At 43.4% G+C, this 18,843-nt stretch overlaps 1 protein-coding gene and 1 pseudogene across 1 annotated transcript in view; both read right to left on the bottom strand.

Annotated features, from left to right (window-relative positions):
* Slc6a11 (solute carrier family 6 member 11) overlaps positions 1-8,077 on the bottom strand; it is a 128,457-nt gene extending 120,380 nt beyond the window's left edge. The window contains exons 1-4 of the mRNA XM_026383034.2: positions 7,787-8,077; positions 4,647-4,781; positions 4,385-4,525; positions 936-1,026 (exon numbers count right to left, since the gene is read on the bottom strand). Of these exons, the coding sequence (XP_026238819.2) occupies positions 936-1,026; positions 4,385-4,525; positions 4,647-4,781; positions 7,787-8,057 (638 nt within the window). The 5' untranslated portion in view covers positions 8,058-8,077. The remainder of the gene's footprint in view (positions 1-935; positions 1,027-4,384; positions 4,526-4,646; positions 4,782-7,786) is intronic.
* Positions 8,078-13,697: 5,620 nt separating this feature from the next.
* Positions 13,698-14,033, bottom strand: LOC113178761 (large ribosomal subunit protein uL14m pseudogene; annotated as a pseudogene).
* Between the last annotated feature and the right edge of the window lie 4,810 nt (positions 14,034-18,843).

The raw sequence follows: 18,843 nt of genomic DNA, 5'->3' as shown, positions 1-18,843 counted from the left end.
ACAGGTTGTATACTATATAATCCTGGAGGGCACATTTCACAATGTACATAATGCTTCCTCAGGTTGTAAAGTGTGCAACTAAGACAACTGTATGCTTGGAACTCTGATGAAACTATGCCCATTTCTAGGGAAATGCCCACCCATACAGTCCTGCTTAGAATTTCAGGGGATTCTGATACATCTCTGATGGTAATCAGCTGTCTAACTCCAGTCAAACACTTCCAGGTAAAGGATGCTCACAATCTTCTGAAGTAGTTTCAGACAACACTGTGAGACCAACTTCCTCCTTAAGCACATTTGAAACTTGCCTCTTTGAAACTTCTCTCCATTAAAGTGAATCTGCTTCCTTTCCACATGCCACTTCAGCTACGGAGAGCAAGCAGACCTGTCCCCCCTGGAGACTTCTGTGAGGCTAAATATACTCTTGACTTCACTTATTGCAAACACACTCTATCTTCTTTTGTTCGAGATGAATTTTTTAAACTATCCTTTTATCACACACTTCCTGCCCTAATAAGCAACTAGGCATGCTGACATGTTATCAAAAAACAAGAAGGTATTTCTCTCTGTTGTCCCTTTAGGAAACCCCAGAGGATCTTCACACTTGCTTCTCAAATACTCAAAAGCCCACAAAAGAGGCTGGGGTTGTGGCTCAGTGGTAGAGCACTTGCCTAGCACACGTGAGACACTGGGTTCAATCCTTAGTATGACATAAAAATAAATAAATGAAATAAAGGTATTAGTGTCCATCTACAACTAAAAGAAAATACATTTCTTTTTTATTTGTTTTTTAAAAAAGAAAAAGCCCGCAGAAGCCAGGAACTGCCAGACTGGAGGAAAGGTCAGGTTTTTTCCAGGCATGGGGACAAGGTCAAATGAGCAGAAGCAGGACAGAGTCCCCACCAACCGAGGGAGACAAGTGCTTTTCCACTTACTCCCAAAACTCCATGACGGGGGAGGTGGCGTTCTGCAGGGACACATGGCTGTAGTTGCTCACATTCAGTTTCTGGAACTCCACGCAATTCTCTACAGTGGGAAAAAAGACAAGACACACAAGAAAATTAACCTTCGCGAGAGGTAAAGCTGGGAAAACATTCAGCGCTGATGGTGCAATGCTGGCAGCTTTAACTCGCCGCTCCAAGCAAACATGACTCCAAGAGCATTAGGGGTGGAAATCAATGCTTTCCTGATAGTTCACGAGAGGCTCGGTCTGACCAGGATAGGAGGAAAGGGCTGGGGGCAGGGGACTTGAGTCTCTTCCATTCCCAGCCAACAGGCCCCATCCCGCTCTTTCCTCCAACCTTATTCCCAAACCATTTTTGCTTTTTTCCACTTTTGTGCCCCAAGTCCTGTCTGTGGTATTTATCTCTCCTACCCAGTGGCCCGCACTGGACTGAAGGGGGAGATTTAAGGAAATGATCTAGTTGTGATGTCCGTAGGGCAGAAATACAGTTGGGGGGGGGGAGTTGGGGGGGGTTGATACTACAATCTGCCTTATGAAGATGTCAGGATTGGATAAAATGGTGAGAAGCTATATGCGTAAAAGATCCTTGGTTTCTCCGTCATTCCCTTATAGGATCCAATTCATCAGAAAGGACTTACTGAAGACCTCTCCTCAGAAACTTGATGGCCAAGGGAATTTCAAGTAAAAATCTCCTACTGCTCTTTGGTCAAGGCTCAGAGCAACCCATTAATCCCTCCTACTCCTCCAGGAAGCCAACCCTGATCTCCTTCCCCTGAATCCTAAGCCAGCCAGAATTCAAAAGCCCTCCCAGGAATTACCTTCTCTAACTCCATCTATTTTGGAAAGAATCTAAGGTTCAGAAAAAGTCAAGGGACACCCCCCACACCCCCGCACACACACACACCCGCACCTTTTCTTTCCTCTAGAAAGAAGGAACTGAGAATAAATTCTAGCCAGGGCTCCATTTTCTTTGGCATGGTGAATGCCTGGTAGTATCAGCCACCACGGAACCCGTGCTTCTCTGTTTAGAGCTGCCTGGGCCACCAGACTGCAAGCTGCCTAGGGATAGGGCTTCCTGCATTGGCTCGCTCAGAACCTCATGCATCCAGAACAGTGGCCAGCACCCATTTGGCTCTGGTACATTTTTTTCTTCTCATGTGTGTAAGAACCATTCAAATTTCATCTGCCATCTTTGGGGAAAGAAATTATATTCCTGTGTATGATATTTTGCATACTGCAAGGGTTCACATGCCTTAGAGAAAGGGGACTGCAAACTGGTGGAACAAAGAGGTTGGTGGTCCACTGCAGAAATGCCTCTATGGTTCCTTGTGGCAAGCACTAACTATATTCTGAAAGGAAGTGGTCTAGAGGTTCACAATCAGTCTTAAGAGGAGTCTAGAAAACTGAAATTATGACTTGATGTGTCTTGGGCCTTTTCCTGGGCTCAAAATAAAATACAAGAAATCAATTAATAAAATAAAGTTTCTCACGTTTTTGCCTAAAGTTAAAAAAAATACTGCAGACACCCGAGGTTCATGAGTTATTTTTATTAAAATGATATTTAATCATGCACAAATAGACAATGGGCTAGTGAAGTCTTTGTGTTTTATAAGTCATAAAACTAGAAAAGCAAGATTAAATTTATAAGCCAAATACCAACTCAACTATGGAACCAACACAATTCAAAGTGATAATATCACATGACTGTAGAATAATGCCCTTTATTGAAATTAAATTGCTTCCCCAACCGAAAAAAAAAAAAAATGCACCTGACAGGTAAACAGTAGAGTCTGTGGAGATCATCTGCCTCATTCTTCCACAGGCTATTTGAGTCTCAATTCTACAACCAGTTTCTGCTGGTTACACTTGTGCAAAACCTTCATTCGTACAGTTAACTGCATTCTCAACTGGACTTTGCTTAGTACCAATGCACCTTATTTATTTATTTATTGGCATGCTGGGGTTGGAACCCAGGGTCCCACACATGTCAGGCATTCACTCTACCACCAAGCCAAACCCTCACTCCCCCAGCAGACCATTTATGAATTCAACCTTTCTCTGTTCTCTTTCCCTTGGCCACTATCATTCTATTTGCCATGAATTGCTCTTAGATTACAAACACATGCAAATTCGGGTAGTGGACTCTCCTGACCATCTTCAGCTTAAGATTCAGAACATGCACATATTTTCAGAGTATTCTCATAATATCCACAATTAAATTATCACGGAAGACTCACAGGCCTCCAAGAAGATGCCCTTGAATTTGAGTTTGATGAACATCTAAGGTCCCTTTCGAAAGGAAGATTAACAATACTCTGAAGAGAGACAGTGAAGCCACCACAAGATGTGAGTGTCAGGGGACAGTCATATGGGGACAGAAAATAGATCTCAGAAATTTCCAGGTCTAATGCCTTCAGTTCTGTCTGCTGGTGACCAGCACCCTACCCAGTCTTGCTAAGAGGACACTTCCAGACATGATCTCACCACAGATTATAAAATGGATGGTGAGTGGGTTAACTGTGAGCCCCAATTCTAGTCAAAAGGTAGCAGCTGGCCAGAGCATGGATAAGAGCTCCAAGCCTAAGACTAGACTCAAAAGAAGAGATTGCTGTGATCAATTAGTGATGCCTGCTGTAAGCACAGCCATCTCAGAAATAGGTTGGACAGATTTTTCTTCCCTAGATTATAAAACCCAATTCTAAAACTGAAAAACAAAACAGTCTATCAAATCAAAAGTATTATCCATTCTTGGAAGGGGGCAGCTGCTGGACTCAAATGTCAAGCTAGGCTGAACAGGTAAAGTAAATGAACAAAGTAATCTGGGTGGGATCACTGGAAACTTGAGGACAGATGTGTCACCCAAAGGCAATAGCTATTTCTCAGCTGCAGTCATTGCTGCCAAGTAGGAATGTTGCCAAATCTCTGAATTTTTAACGAGAAGCTGGAAGTCTGGATTTTTCACATGAAACATTCAGACTTTAAAATTCTGGTAAACAAATACATTTTTCAGTTTGCTGTTCATTGATCTAAAGATGGATCAGCCTAAAGGCCCTTCGTCTGCAGCCCTTCATCTAGTCTAACCCCTTCCTGTTACAGAGGAAAACTGGCCATTTGGAGAAGTAGGGCTGAAACTGGGGATCTAGTTCTCTGAATCTAACACTTATTCATACTCTACACCTCGTCCCCCAGGGGCTCATTCTCTGCATCTAACAAAGTAAGCCAAGAGCATCTCCATTCTCCTAACCATGCCAAACCCTGGACCAAAGCTCAGCTGAGGCTGTAACTAACAAAACAGACCCAGACTAGTAAAGCCACTCCTAGGAAACTGGACTCATGACAAGAGCCCAGAGGCCAAGGATAAGACCCCAATCCCGGGTCCTCCACCAGCACCAGCAGAGAGACCCTCCCTGCAGTCCATACCTGTGTTCCACTCATGCCCACAGGTAGCCCAGGGGAGCTCCGTGGTAAAGCAGTTGCTCAAGTAGAAAATGGCCCATGCCAGGATGATGATGTAATACACGTTTAGATGGGCCTCAATCACCTGCGTTGCATAGCCAATTCCTGAAAGGTAAAAGGAAAGGGAACAATTTGAGTTTCTATCTTTTCCTAACGGCCTTCAGCTACTCTTTGTAGCTTGACATTTTGGGGGCAAAACTTTATTTCTCATTAAATCAACACTTACCTTCAAACAAAGGGCAGACTTTCCTCCAACACGTAATGCCTCCTTCACTTGTGAATTGCCCCAGAGCCGTTTCCAGGAAAAAGACAGGAATCCCACAGCAAATAAAAAACACCACATAGGGAATCAGGAATGCCCCTGGAAGGAGATGAAGGAGTGAGATTAAAACTTTTCCCATCATTCCATGTTTGGCACAGGAAATCTTTAATATGCACCTACCACAGGCAAGATGTGATGGTCTCTAAGCTTGAGTTCCAGTTCAGCTAGGAACTAGGGTCAGAGAGTGTGGCCCCATGTTTGTGCTCTCTGCCATCTATGACCTTAAGCAAGTCTACCGCACAGTTCTGATTCTCAGCTCCCTCATTTGTAAAATGGGACTTTAATCCTTAATGTCTATATTGCTTACCTTCCAAAATTAATGGGTAGCTATGAAGACAATATAAAAGAAAGGGTTTTATTTGCTCAGTTCTTTAATTTATGTATTCTGTGCTTTGACATAGGTCAAGATGATTACCATCCTGAATACTATACCCTTTGTTTTTCATTCTAAAGTGATGTCAACAGTCTAGGTAAGGGAGATCCCTTTCTATTATTTACTTTTAGAATGATCTGAAAATATTTTTTTTTCATAATGAAAAAGCATTCTCAGGGAATTATATCATGAACAATATCAGGCTTCAAAGAGTTAAATATCCCTATATGCAAGTCCCAGTAGTTCAGTTGAATTGTATGGAGTTCACAACAAGAATCTATCCAGTAAGTCTGGCTTGGGATCAGTCTGGGAAAAGACCACCCTCAGTTTTAGTGTTCCTATCTTGAAACACAATATCCATTGCCTGGGCCTTTCTGCAAAACAAATTAAATAACTGAGGTGAACATGGGCTATTACAAACAGAAGGGGATTTTTTTCCAAATCCCTCGTCCTCTTTCTCCAGTCTAATAACAAAGCATGAAAACATGCTATTTCCGACCATCTGATCTCACAAATGAAGCCTTTAACTGAAATTGCTTTTTACTAAATGAAGCCTCTTTAACTGCAAGGATTAATAGCAACAATTTTGATCAATCCTGATAACAGGGTCCTATCTACCAGGTTTTGAAAGGGTCTTAGGTTTTTCTGGGCAAGCAACTAATTCAAAATTTCACACTGGGAAAGAAATATTTTAAACTATCACTGGCATCTATGAGTACAGCTATGTAGATTTTTGAAAAAAAAAAGAGAAAACTGTGGATATACAGACAGCTGAACTATATAAAAAGGCAAAAGTGTGTGAAAGGAAATAAGAGTTTCTGTTTACTGAATCTAAATCTAATTGATTAAAAAGCTGAAATCATTCCTTAATACACTGCAATTTACCTGGGAACCCTCTGAAACCTAATAGATGTCACTTCATAAAAGCCTTCTGGCCTGTGTATTCATAAAGCTTGTACTGTAATCCTTAAAATAACTAACTCAATCAAGCCAGGGTATCTGTGTACCCAATGGAGACTCTCGGCAAATCAGAGAAAGGAAAAGAAAATCCAGCAATGACTCATTTTTAAACTTCACTCACTACAACATTCTTTTTTTAAATCTGTGGCAGAATTTGTAATTAACCCAATTTACCCAATTTTTGCTTTTAGGAACACTTATTACTTTGGCACAATAATTGCCTGGATGAACAAATATATTCAAACTTTTTTTTTTTTTTTTTTTTGGCTTGGGCCTCCCCTTAAGAGTTTCCACAGGTTTCCAAGTGCACATCACAATTTACAAACGCTGAGTCTATCAAGAGAGGCAGGACTCACAGCTGAGGGCACAGGGCACTTTTGGGGTCTCCATGTCCACTCCCTCTGTACCCCCCTTGCCAAACCACCAACATAAGTGGCCACTTCATTACCAGTGCAAAGCAGGCTTGCAGAAGCCTGTACCTTCAAAATGAATGTCTCCAAAGAAAGGGCCTGGGCCCAGCAGTATCCTTCTTGCTCTCCCTGCAAGCAGCTCCCGCAGGAAGTCCAACACTGGCCCTGCCAGCCGACTTCTGAGCCACCTTGTTTAAGGATTTACTGGAGGAATGGGGGGGGGGGACCATAAAAGAGTCAGGGGGGACTGTACTGGCACAGGCTTTCTCTTGGAGAAACATGCCACCGAAGATTTTGGAAGATCCCTTCCCATGGACTTGCAGGGCTGTCCTGTTGATGTGACAGAAGGAAGTCTTGAAGTCTGGAGCCCTTTCTCTGAACTGAGAGAATCATAGATTTACCACTGCCTCTTCTGGCAAACTGACTTGGAGACGTTGTTACTACAAATGACTCTCTCAACACCTTCCTCTCCCTCTCCCCCTTCCACAATCTCTAACCTCTCAAAAACATTAAATCAGTGTCCTTGCTCTGTGTTGTGGGTGACTCTGAGGTCAATAAATGTGACTGCTTGGTGCCAATTCTTCCACCAGAGAGTCCCAATATATTGGCCCCAGAAATGACCCTAAGAGCAAAGTTAAAAGGTGAGGCAGAAAAGCTAACAGATCATGTAAGAAGTTCTCCCCGTTGTCAGCCCAATTCCAGTTTAAAACAAGGCTTTGGGTCCCAGAATCCCATCTTCAACACTAGTTAAATGAGGAACTTCTCTGACCCTTACTTTCCTCGTCTGCAAGACGAGCATGCCACCGCCTCCAAAGGTGACAGTGAAGCCGAGGTGAGATAGGGTGCCTGGCACTTGAGCAAATTCCCCCAAACCAAGACCGCTGAGGCAATAACCAGAGTCCCTTTCCAGTGGGGAGGAAAAAAAAGCTGAGGCTCAAAGGGACTAAATGTTTCCTGACAAAATGCCAGTGAAAATACCAAAATCAAAGGCCTGCTGGTCTCAGCTGTTACCTCATGCTGGGGACAGATCTCTCCTGGCGGGCAAGTCCCTGCGCACTGGCAGGTGGCACACTGAGGTGCGAAGCAACCCATAGGCACGCTAGCTCCGTGGAACAGGTGGGCCGTGCCTGCGGGTGAGCTCCCTCAGGTGGCCTGGGGTCGAGGCTCTCCCTTAGGGTCCCGCTGCACGCAGGCGCAGGAGGGGGGGTCTCGCGCTCGCCCACCCCACCCCACCCCCGTCTCCCCACCCCCACGGAGCGTGCGGCACCCCCTCCCCTTCTCCCTGTCGCGTGCCACCTCACCTCCTCCGTTCTTGTAGCACAGGTAGGGAAACCGCCACACGTTGCCCAGCCCGATAATCTCCCCGGCCACGCTCAGCACGAACTCCACCTTGTTGTTCCACTGGCCACGCTCGTGGACAGCCTTGTCGCGCTTGTCGCGCGGGTCGCGCGCGGGCACCGCGCCCCCGCTGCCGACGCCACCGCTGCCGCCGCTACCACCGAGCGCTTCAGTCTCCCGCGCCTCCTCGGCAGCTTTCCCATTGCCCAGGGGCAGCGCCTTCTCCGCCGTCATGGCCGCGCTGGCTGCCTCGTGCGCCGGCCCGGCTCTGCGCCGCCGCCCCGGGCGGGCTGGCTTTTCAGGAGGCGCGAGCGGGCGGGAGGGGGAGGCAGGGGGTGGAGCTGAGGGACCGGGCCGGGCCAGCGCTGAGAATGGGACGCGGCGGCCCGGCCCGCAGGGCGCCCACGCTGCCGGGGCCCAACTGGGCCCCGAGAGCCTGCGAGCGCACCTTGAGCGCGCCGAGCTCCCTGCGCGTGTCAAGTACCTTGCGCGCGCCAAGCTCCCGAGGTGCCCATCCTTTCTGCTGTCATTATCCTCTTAGGACTAAGAGTGGAAGCACCCATTCAGGACTAGGTGGACTCCAGAACCAAACCCTAAAGTTCCACCATTCTCTGTAACCTGCCAATGGTGGGGCCTCAGTTTCCCATCCCTACTAAGAAGTAGGCCAGACATCTCCAACTTTAATGTGCACGCTCGGCACCTGCAGATCTTGTTAAACTGCAGATCCTGGCCTGGTAGGTGGGGTGGGCTGGAGACTACGTTTCTAACAAGTTCCAGGTGAAGCCCATACTGCTGGGCTAGGCTTCTTCCCATCCCGCAGACACAGGCTTGTTCATCCTAGTGCCCCTTGCTCAAATACACATTGAGTCAGACGTTGAGCTGTTAAGTGCTTGTGTCTGGAGATAGGCAAATCTAGGAGCAAATTCCTGCCCTGCTCATCTTGATTGGATGACTTTGGGCAGTCGTCTGTCCTATCTGTGCCTCAGTTTCTTGATCCACAAAAGGTAATTCCAACAGTGAATGCCTCATAGGATTTTTGGTGAAAGGTTGATGAGAAAATGGTCATAAAGTACTCAACACATTGTAAGTGCTCAATGAACGTTAGTCATTATTAATGTTACCATGTTTAGACACACGCACATCTTAATTAGGCACCTTGATATTTGTCTCTCCCATCAATTGTAAGGATGCTATAATTCTCCTCTTCATTACAACAGCCACAGAACCTAGGACAAAACTTGGCACAGAGTAGGCGCTCAGTCAACATCTGTGGCTATTAAGAAAAAGAGGCTGGTATGGTTTGGATAGGTGTCCCTCAAAAGCCCATGTGGCAAAGCTTTGGTCAACAGCCTGTGGTGCTCATTGGGTGGTTGTGGAACCTTTAAGAGATGAGGTCAAGTGAAAGATGTTGCGGCCATTGGAAGTGTGGCCTCGAAGGGGATTCTGGGAGCCTGGCCCCGCCTCTTCCTCTTCCTGTTTTCATTTCCCGCCAACTTGTAGAGGAGCAGCTTTCCGCCTGTTTCTGTTCTCAGGTGCTGTCTCACCTCAGGCTCAACGAGTCAGCAGCCAGCCTACCTTGGGTTTAAACACCTAAAATTGTGAGCCTAAATGAATCTTACCTCTTTATTAGTTGATTACCTAAGGTTTGTTAGGGTAACAGAAAACCAAGGCCACCTCTGGTCTTTGCACAGCCCCTGGGGAAGCCCCCTCCACAGCGGGGCTCAAAGCCCTCCCTCCGGTCCTTCCTTGGAGAGCTCCCCACGTCTTGCAGCCCTCAAACGCCTGCCTGCTTCTCCTTTCATCTTGGCTCCGAGCGGCACCAGTCTTTCTGTATCTCCATCCCCACAGAAAACCCTCCCTTCGGCCATCTTCCCTTCCCCCTCCCATCTTAGTGCTTGAAAGAGTGAGTCGCAGCGTCGGCCCTGTCTTCACCTCCCACTCGTTCCTCAGCCCACAGCAATCTGGCGCCATCCCCCACCACTCCTCTGAAAATCCTGCCTGTAAAGTCCCCAAAGCCCTCTTCATCTGACAGATCCTGTGGTTCTTTTCCCATCCCCGTCCTGCCTGACCACTAGGTAACTTTCTGCCCCGCTCTCCCTCCTGAACTTTGGAAAATTCCACCTGTGTGGTTTTTCCTGGACTCTGTTAGCCTCAGCTGCCTTTCTCTCCCTGCTTCTCTGGTTCCCCTTTCTCTCTCCTGAAGCTTGGCTTTTCTCCTGCCTTGAACCAACCCAGTGAAATGTTGATGGCTCCCAACATGACATCTATCTCTACCCTCCCCCACCCCCAATACTGTCTGGAGTATGTTTGAAAGCAGAGATTCTATAGGGTGTTCAGGGCGAGATAGGGCGTCGTACCCAGACTCTGACATATGGGTTCTGTTAATTCTTGCTTAAGGCTCCTTATCCATCTCAATTGGGGTTAATATTAGTTCTGATCCCAAAGGGTGGTCAGAATAGCTTCAATAGGTGCTCTGTGAACAGTCACCATTATTTTTATTGTGATGATGAGGAGGAAGAAAGGGACCTCTTGCTAAAAGCCTTCATTCATTGGCTTTTCTTTTCCTACAGGATGAAAACAAATTTCTGACCTTCTCATTCACATTGCCCCATAATCTGATTGTCCCAGCCTTTCCTTCTAAATAAATGCCATTTTTCTCACATGCTACACCATCAATATTTTTATTTTCTTTCAGATGATTCCCATTGCTGAATATAGTACCTGTGCTCAGTAGCCACATAGTAGCTAGGGGCTCATCTATTAAGTCAATAACTACATCAGAAGTTAGAGGCATATTCCAATCTTAATATTGCAGTATTAGCCTATCACCCCAGATCTTTGTAAATCTTCAAATCCAATTACATTTTTAATTTGTACTGGTGCACAGCATCATTAACTCCAGGGACTACTTGCTTTGAGCAGCTGTGATTCTACAAGACATTTGGAAAGTAACTTGGAACCAAAGAGAGGCCTAGTACTGACCACATCATCTGCTTGCACCCAGACTTGATTCTGTTGATGGACAGTTCTGTGACCTTAGGTATATCATATAATATCATATCATAGGAGATGCTACAAAGGAGAGGTCAGTGGTGCTGGAAGAGCTTGTAACTGAGGGCTCTGATCTTGTTGAGGAGAGCAGAAAGCGCTCTCTGAATAAGTGACAAATAATTGGAAGCCTGAATAGAGAGGAGTAATGAATTGGATTATGAGGGGTTTGGGGTCCTGAAGATGATCACAGGGTTCAAAGCTGGAATGCACAGTGTGGAGGATGTTACTCCTGAACATGAAGCATTTTTATCAGTGATTGACATGAGAGCATATTCACCTTGGGAAGACCACTGTTAACCAGTGTGAAAATAGATTATAGGACAGGCAGGTAATGATGAAGAAGGTACTGCAGTAGTCCAGACAAAAGATGATGACACGTTAGACTATGGACAGAGGAAGGTAAAGGTTATATTGTGGGAGTACATCCAAAGACTTGATCTAGAATTAGAGGTGGTAAGAAAGGAAGGGAAGGTATCAGGTACATCTTTTGGGTCATTGAACTACAACATCCTATGAAGCAGTTGATGGTTCTGCTCCGTTTTGTGCCTATGCACCACAGCTGCCTTACTTCAGGAGTGACTTTTGCTCATGTCCTCTCAGATGTTCCCCTTTGCTCATCAGATATAGCTCTTATAAACCCAGTTTAATGCTCCTCTTCATGAATTCTGAAGGAAACTTTCAGGGCTCTTTGGTGATAGTAACACCCAGGATAAAACAACATTTTGCAACCTTTACACACTTTAGAAACTATCTGTTATGGTTTGGATGTAAGGTATCCCCCAAAAGCTCACGTGTGAGACAATGCAAGAAAGTTCAGAGGACAAATGGTTGGGTTGTAAGAGTCTTAACCCAATCAGTGAATTAATCCCCGTGATAGGGATTAATTGAAAAGTGGTAGGGTGTGGCTGGAAGAGGTGGGAATTGGGGCATGGCTTTGGGGTATATATTTGTATCTGGCAAGTGGAGACCTCTCTGCTTTCTGATCGTCATGGGAACTGCTTCCCTCTACCATATTCTTCCACCATGATGTCCTGCCTCACCTTGAGCCCCGAGGAATGGAGCCAGCTGTCCATGGACTGAGACCTCTGAAACTGTGGGCCCTGTAATGAAGTTTTCCTCCTCTAAAATTGTTGTGGTCAGAACTTTTAGTCATAGTAGCATAAAAGCTAATCAAAATACTATCCTGTCCAGGTAGTGATTACTCCCTATGTTCATCTTCTGCAACCATGCCTGCTCCATGTAGCTGCTGCCTCTCCATCTTGGGTCCCAAAAGGAGGTAATGGAGCAGAGATTTCCCTAACCAAACCTCAGGCCCAGAGACATACTTACCAGTGACATACGCCACTGAGATTTTGAGATTGTTGCATAATAAAAGTGATTGATAAACTCACCACAGGCTGTGCTTGCGCCTTCATACACCCCATTTCTATTACACTGCACACTGTGGCATCAGCATAGAAGTACCTGTGTTCTAAAGATAAAGAAACTGAAGCTTAGAGAGGTTGAACTACATATTCAAAATCACACAGTGGAGCCAGAATTCAACCAAGTTTTCTGATTTATATTCTACATCCTGCAATGTCTGACTTCAGGACTCTTCTCATGGTTTTAACCACATGAACTTGTCGTCTTCTTTTTGATCTAGGTGGAAAAAGTAGGGGATGAAGGAGTAAATTCATAACTTCTTCCTTTTCTAAGGGGAACTAACTCAAAGACATTGGCTCATAACTTAATCATTATATCCTGGATGCCAACCTAAGAAGCCCCCATCTGGGTCCTGTTTCTATGGGAGAATGCGTTCCAAATTCCAAAACACTTGATTTTATACTTGCATCGTTCTCTCTGGAGTTGGCTAGCATCTCTGTGTGTGAACACACATGCTTCCTTATGTTCTAAGATTTCCTGTGATTTTTATCTACTCCCTTACCTGGCTCAGATGTCTAAAATCAGTGTCACATCGCAGATATTTGCATTTACCTATAGATAGGGTTCCCAGGGCTATTGAATCTTCCACACAAGCTCAACTCCTGGGGTACCATTCATGTTGTCACTCTGTAGTGCCCCCTGGAATTGTGTGAGAGGATGATCCCAAGCCCCTTATGATAGGCCACAATTGACTCAGGTAAAAGGCCATGCTGTCCCTTGTCAAATGAATCATGTATTTCTTGATCATATATCTTTTTGGCCCTAGAGAGACAGTGCCTTGTAGTTGTACAGTATTCTGGGGGGATACATTCCCGGACTCCCAGTGGGGACCTGAAACCATGGGCAGTAGGAAGCCCTAGATTTACTGTTTTTTCTTATACATGCATACTTACGATAAAGTTTAGTTTGTAAACTAGGCACAAAAAAAGGTTAACAATGTTAATAATAACAATTTATTATAATTAAAACTATATAAAACTGACAAGTTATTCATTTCTGAAAATTTCCATTAATATCTCCACACTGTGGTTGAAAGTACTTAAAGGGGGACTACGATATATCAAGGGTGCTCAGATACTTATTTCTTATGATCATAGAACAAGAACTGACTGAATGATTCCTCAAGATACGTACAACCCCATTATTTCATGATTTTCATTAGAGAGATCTTTCATCTCCTTGGTTAGATTAATTCTTAGGCATTATTTATTTATTTATTTATTTATTATTATTATTATTATTATTATTATTATTATTTTACATGAAAATATTTATTCTCTCCCAGGACGCTGATCCAGCATAGCAACCACCTGGCAACCTGGCTTCCTCTCAGCAAAGATGCAGTTCTTGGAACTGTTCTCTTCATGAGTCCCCTGCAGCTGAAGGCCTGGGCTCTGCTCACACAAAGTTCCTGGCAATGGCTGGCACCATGGAATACTCACCTTCCCTCTGGCGCAGGCTTCTGGGTATGGGTACTTTAATTTGGATCTCTACAGGGTTCCCATTGTTCTCAGTGAGGAACATGTTGTTAGAGCCGAACTTGGGGGTCCTTCAGTGGCCAGGCCTGTGATGTCCTACAATGAATGCCTTTTTCTTCTGTCCCCTAATGACCAGCAGTATTCAGTTGCTGACTTTGCCCACCCCATTCTTGATAGAGACATAGGTACACCAAGGAGGGTGTTGATATGGGGTGTTCCCCAGGGTGCTCTGGTCCACCACATGCAACTGTGTCATCTTCTCAAACACCGAGGCTCCCAGTGGTACTAAAACAGCTCTAGCTGAATGCTCTGTTTACACTAGTAAAAGGGCCCCAGAGTCCACTACAAACAGCCGTGGGATTCCCCAGATGACAAATCTGCTTACATTGCCCTAGAATATCCCACCTGGAGCCCCACTTGTCAAGCTCTGCCTTCCCCTATATGCCCTCTGCCCAGGCACACCTGCCAGGCAAAAAACGATCTGCTTATTTATGTCTTGGGGCTCTCGTGAATGGGGTTTTTGTTTGTTTTCTTTTTCAACCAAGTTCATTGTTGGTGTACAGGAAGACGATGAATTTTTGTATATTGATTTTATGTCCTATCATCCTCAAACAGGGATAATTCAGCTTCCTCATTTCTTATTTGTAACTCTTATATTTCTTTCTATTGTATGATTGCTCTGGCTAAAGTTTCCAGTACTGTATTGAATAAGAGTGAAGGGAGGAGACACTCTTGTCTTATTCCTTATTTTAGAGGAAATTCTTTCAGATTTTTCCTATTTAGTATGGTTTTGCCACTGATGAAAGAAATTGAAGAAGATGCTAATAGATGAAAATACATCCAAAATTCATGGATTGGGAGAATTAGTATTGTTAAAGTGGCCACACTACTGAAAGCAATCTACAGATTCAATTTAATACCCCATCAATATACCAATGACATTCTTTTTTGGTAGTGGTGGTGAGGTTTACTGGGGATTGAGCTTATGGGTCCTTGACCACTGAGCCACAACGCCAGCCCTATATTTTGTAGTTTATTTAGACACAGGATCTCACTGAGTTGCTTAGCGCTTTTGCTGAGGCTGGCTTTGAACTCATAATCCTCCTGTCTCAGCCTCCTGAGCCACTGGGATTACAGGTGTGCACCACCACACCCAGCCCATTGACATTCTTTACAGAACTAGGAAAAAATAATCCTAAAGTTCATATAGAAGCATAAAATATCTTGAATTTTCAAAACAATTCTGAAAAAAAAGAACAATGCCAAAGGTATAACAATCTTTTATCTCAAAATATATTATAGTCATTGTAATAAAAACATCGTGATATTATCATAAAATAGACACACAGACCAGTGGAGCAGAATAGAAAACCCAGGAATAAACCCACATCTACAGCCATATGATTCTCCACAAAGGATCCAAAAACATACATTGGAGAAAAGATAGCCTTTTCAGCAAATGGTGCTGGAAAGATTCAACTTCTGTAGAAGATTGAATCTAGATCCTGTCTCTCACCCTATACCCCCTGCAAAAAAAAAAAAATCAATTCAAAATGGATCAAAAACCTTAATGTAAGACCTGAAAATTGGAAACAACTAGAGGAAAACATGGGGGATACACTTCAAAATATAAGCAATGATTTCCTGAACAGGACTCAGATAACTCAGGGAATGTAACAACTGATAAGTAGGATGGCAACAAATTAAAAACTTGTGCACAGTAAAGGAAGCAATCAACAGAATGAAGAGACAGCCTAAAGAATGGCAAGAGATTCTTGCCTGCTATTTGTCTGACAGGAGATTAATATCCAGAGTATATGAAGACCTCAAAAAAAGTAATTCTAATAATAAATGGGCAATATAGCTGAATAGTCACTTGTCAAAAGAAGAAGTGGCCAGTAAATACATGAAAAAGTGCTCAACATCTTTATCCATCAGAGAAATGCAAATCAAAACTACACTGAGATTCCATCACCCGAATCAGAATGGCTATTTTCAAGAAAACCAAAAATTACACATGCTGGTGAGGATGAGAGGAAAAAGAATCCTTATGTGCTATTGGTGGAAATGTAAATTAGTACAGCCACTATGGAAAATAGTATAGCATTTCCTCAAAAACTAAAAATAGAACTATTATATGATACTGTTATACCACTTCTGAGTATATGTCCAAAGGAATTAAAAGTCAACATACCATAGAGATATCTGGGTACCCATATTCATCAGGGCACTATTCACAATATCCAAGTTATGAAATCAACCTAGATCCCCATCAACAGATGAGCAGATAAAATGTGGTATATGTGTGGGGCTGGGGATTTGGCTCAAGCGGTAGCACGCTCGCCTGGCTTGCGTGTGGCCCGGGTTCGATCCTCAGCACCACATACAAAGATGTTGTGTCTGCCGAAAATTTATAAAATAAATATTAAAAAATTCTCTCTATTTCTCTTTTAAAAAAATGTGGTATCTGTGCATAGTGGAGTATTATACAGCCAAAAAAATGAAATTGTGTGTCATTTTCAAGAAAATATGGATAGAACTAGAGATCTTCATCTTAACTGACAAGTCAGACAAGTATTGAATGTTTTCTCTCATGTACAATTAATATGTACAAAATAATTAGAGTTAACAATTATAGCTTTTTAAAAAAAGAGGGGCAGCGAATGAATGGTCATGGAACTTATAGGTCCGAGGGAGGACAAATGTGAATGAATACCACAAAAGACCAGACAGTGGGAAAGTAGGGCCGTAATTAGTGCTGCTTAAAATGAAGTGGAAAAGGGTAGGGAGGAGAAAAATGCTTTGCTTCAATTGAATAACTGATTTGTCTTCTGCTTTCTAAATACAACAGTTATATTTAGTTTTCTTCTGGATTTCCAGGAATCCCAGATCTGTTCTTCATTTGGGCTCTCCCAGAAGTAAACTAGAATCAAGCACTGTACGTTGGAAGTGATCCCAGGAAGCATGAATAGAGGATTCAGGAAATGAAATGGGAGGAAAACGGGTTACCATGTAGGCAACTAGCTCAGTACCTCCGGGGACTCTGGGAACATTTTAGAATGTCTCAAAGTTATGCCAACCGTGGGTTAAAAAGTGGGCATGTTTATTCAATAACTTCCATTCATTTTTGGTTATAGGTTGCTTTGGGGAGCATTCACTGACTGCCACTTGCACTTGCATTCTGCATGGCCAGACACCCCCATGATGGACGGCTGCAAATCTAGGCACTCAAATCTTTGACTTAGTTTTGGATATTCATGTTCTTTCTCTTGTTACCCCTAACTTCATCATTTTCCCCTTATCATAGTGTAGTTTCCACTTATAGGTAAGTGTGGCCAAGCTCCTAAGATATGCACAATGGGATGTACCTGGAAGAGATGTAGACCACTTCTAAGACCTTGCCTTAATAAGAACGGAATGTTATGTTTTCAGCAACACAATTCACAATAGCCAAACTATAGAACCAGCCTAGGTGTCCATCAATAGATAATGGATGAAGAAAATGTGGTATGAAGAAAATGAGATGGTGAGGATGAGAGGAATACACAATGGAGTTTAATTCAGCCATAAAGAAAAATGAAATTATGTCATTTGCAGGAAAATGGATGGAGACCATCATGCTAGCTGAAATAAGTCAAACACAGAAGGTCAAGGGACGTATGTTTTCTGTCATATGCAGAAGCTAGAGGAAAATGGAAAAGAAAGGGACAGATCTCATGGAAGTCAAAGGAAGATCAGTAGAGGAAGGGGACCAAATGGTAGGAAGGGGAGGGAGAGGGGAAGTCTTGGGAGTGATATTGGCCAGATTATATTGTTACATTGTGTGCATGTAAAAATATGTGACAACAAATCCCACCTGTGTACAACTATAATGTGCCAATAAAAAATGTGGAAATTATTGAAAAAAAGGATGGGATATGCATTCTACCATGTGCAACCTGCCTCCACTACCTGCTTCCTGGTTCAGAACTGAGACTAGAGTTTCCTGCCTGGACTCAGTGATGAAAGCCACAAATTAGTGAAAGAGTCATCCTTCCAATCTTTCAATGTATTTTTTGACAGTTATGTAAAAGAGAAATACACTAATTAAAAAAAAAAAAGGATACGTGCAATCCCACACTGTTGTATTGTGTGCATGTACAAATGTGTAGTTCTCTGGTTCACTGCTACTCTAAGCCATGTTTTCTATCACTTTTTAAATTATAACTCTCTCTCTTTCCCTCTCCTCTCTCTCCCCCTCCCTCCCTCCCCCCCCCCTTTTCACTGGAACTTTTAAAGAAATTCTGATAACCCAACATACTGATTCCTGAGTGGTCGTGCTTTTTAGTGACATAAAAATTAGTCATCCAGGGGCTGGAGTTGTGGCTTAGCCCACCTGGCACATGCGAGGCCCTGGGTTTGATCCTCAGCACCACATAAAAATAAATAAAGTATTGACAACTACAACTAAAAAATAAATGTTAAAAAAATTAATCATTCAGCATGGCAGTCACTCAAGAAGAGGTGGGTACAAGGTCCAGTAGGAATAGGAATGTGAACCCCTCCTCTGGAGATTGTGTTAAGACTTAAGGCAGAGGTAACATTTATGTTAAGCCCTTGAAGTTTGAGCAAGAGCCCAGATCTGAGAAGAAGAGAAGGCTGTTTCATGTCCAAAAAACAGTGTGGGCTAAGGCATAGAAGTGCCTGGTAGGCCTGGCAATGCCACTTCCTAAAACTGCTGTTCAATAGGGCTATCATCAGTCACCTGCGATTACTGAGAGCTTTAAATGTAGCTGATCCCAACTGATATGTGAAACACATTCTGCAATTTGAAGACTTGGTACTAATAACCAAAAATAAAAATGTTTGGAATACTGATTGCATGTTGAAAAATGACAATATTTGGATATACTACATTAAGTAAAATATACCATTAAATTAATTCCATCTTTTCCCTAATTTTTAACAAGACATGTAAAACACTTTAAATATTTGTTATGGAATCCTGTGTCACCCTAAAATTCTTATGTTAAAGCATGACCCCCAGTACCTTAGAGTGACTATATTTGAAGATAGGACCTTTTCAG

The sequence above is a fragment of the Urocitellus parryii genome, chromosome 16, assembly GCF_045843805.1.
Source record: "Urocitellus parryii isolate mUroPar1 chromosome 16, mUroPar1.hap1, whole genome shotgun sequence".
NCBI classification, from domain to species: domain Eukaryota; kingdom Metazoa; phylum Chordata; class Mammalia; order Rodentia; family Sciuridae; genus Urocitellus; species Urocitellus parryii.
Note: the sequence above shows the minus strand (reverse complement) of the source record. Positions and strands in the feature narration are given on the sequence as shown.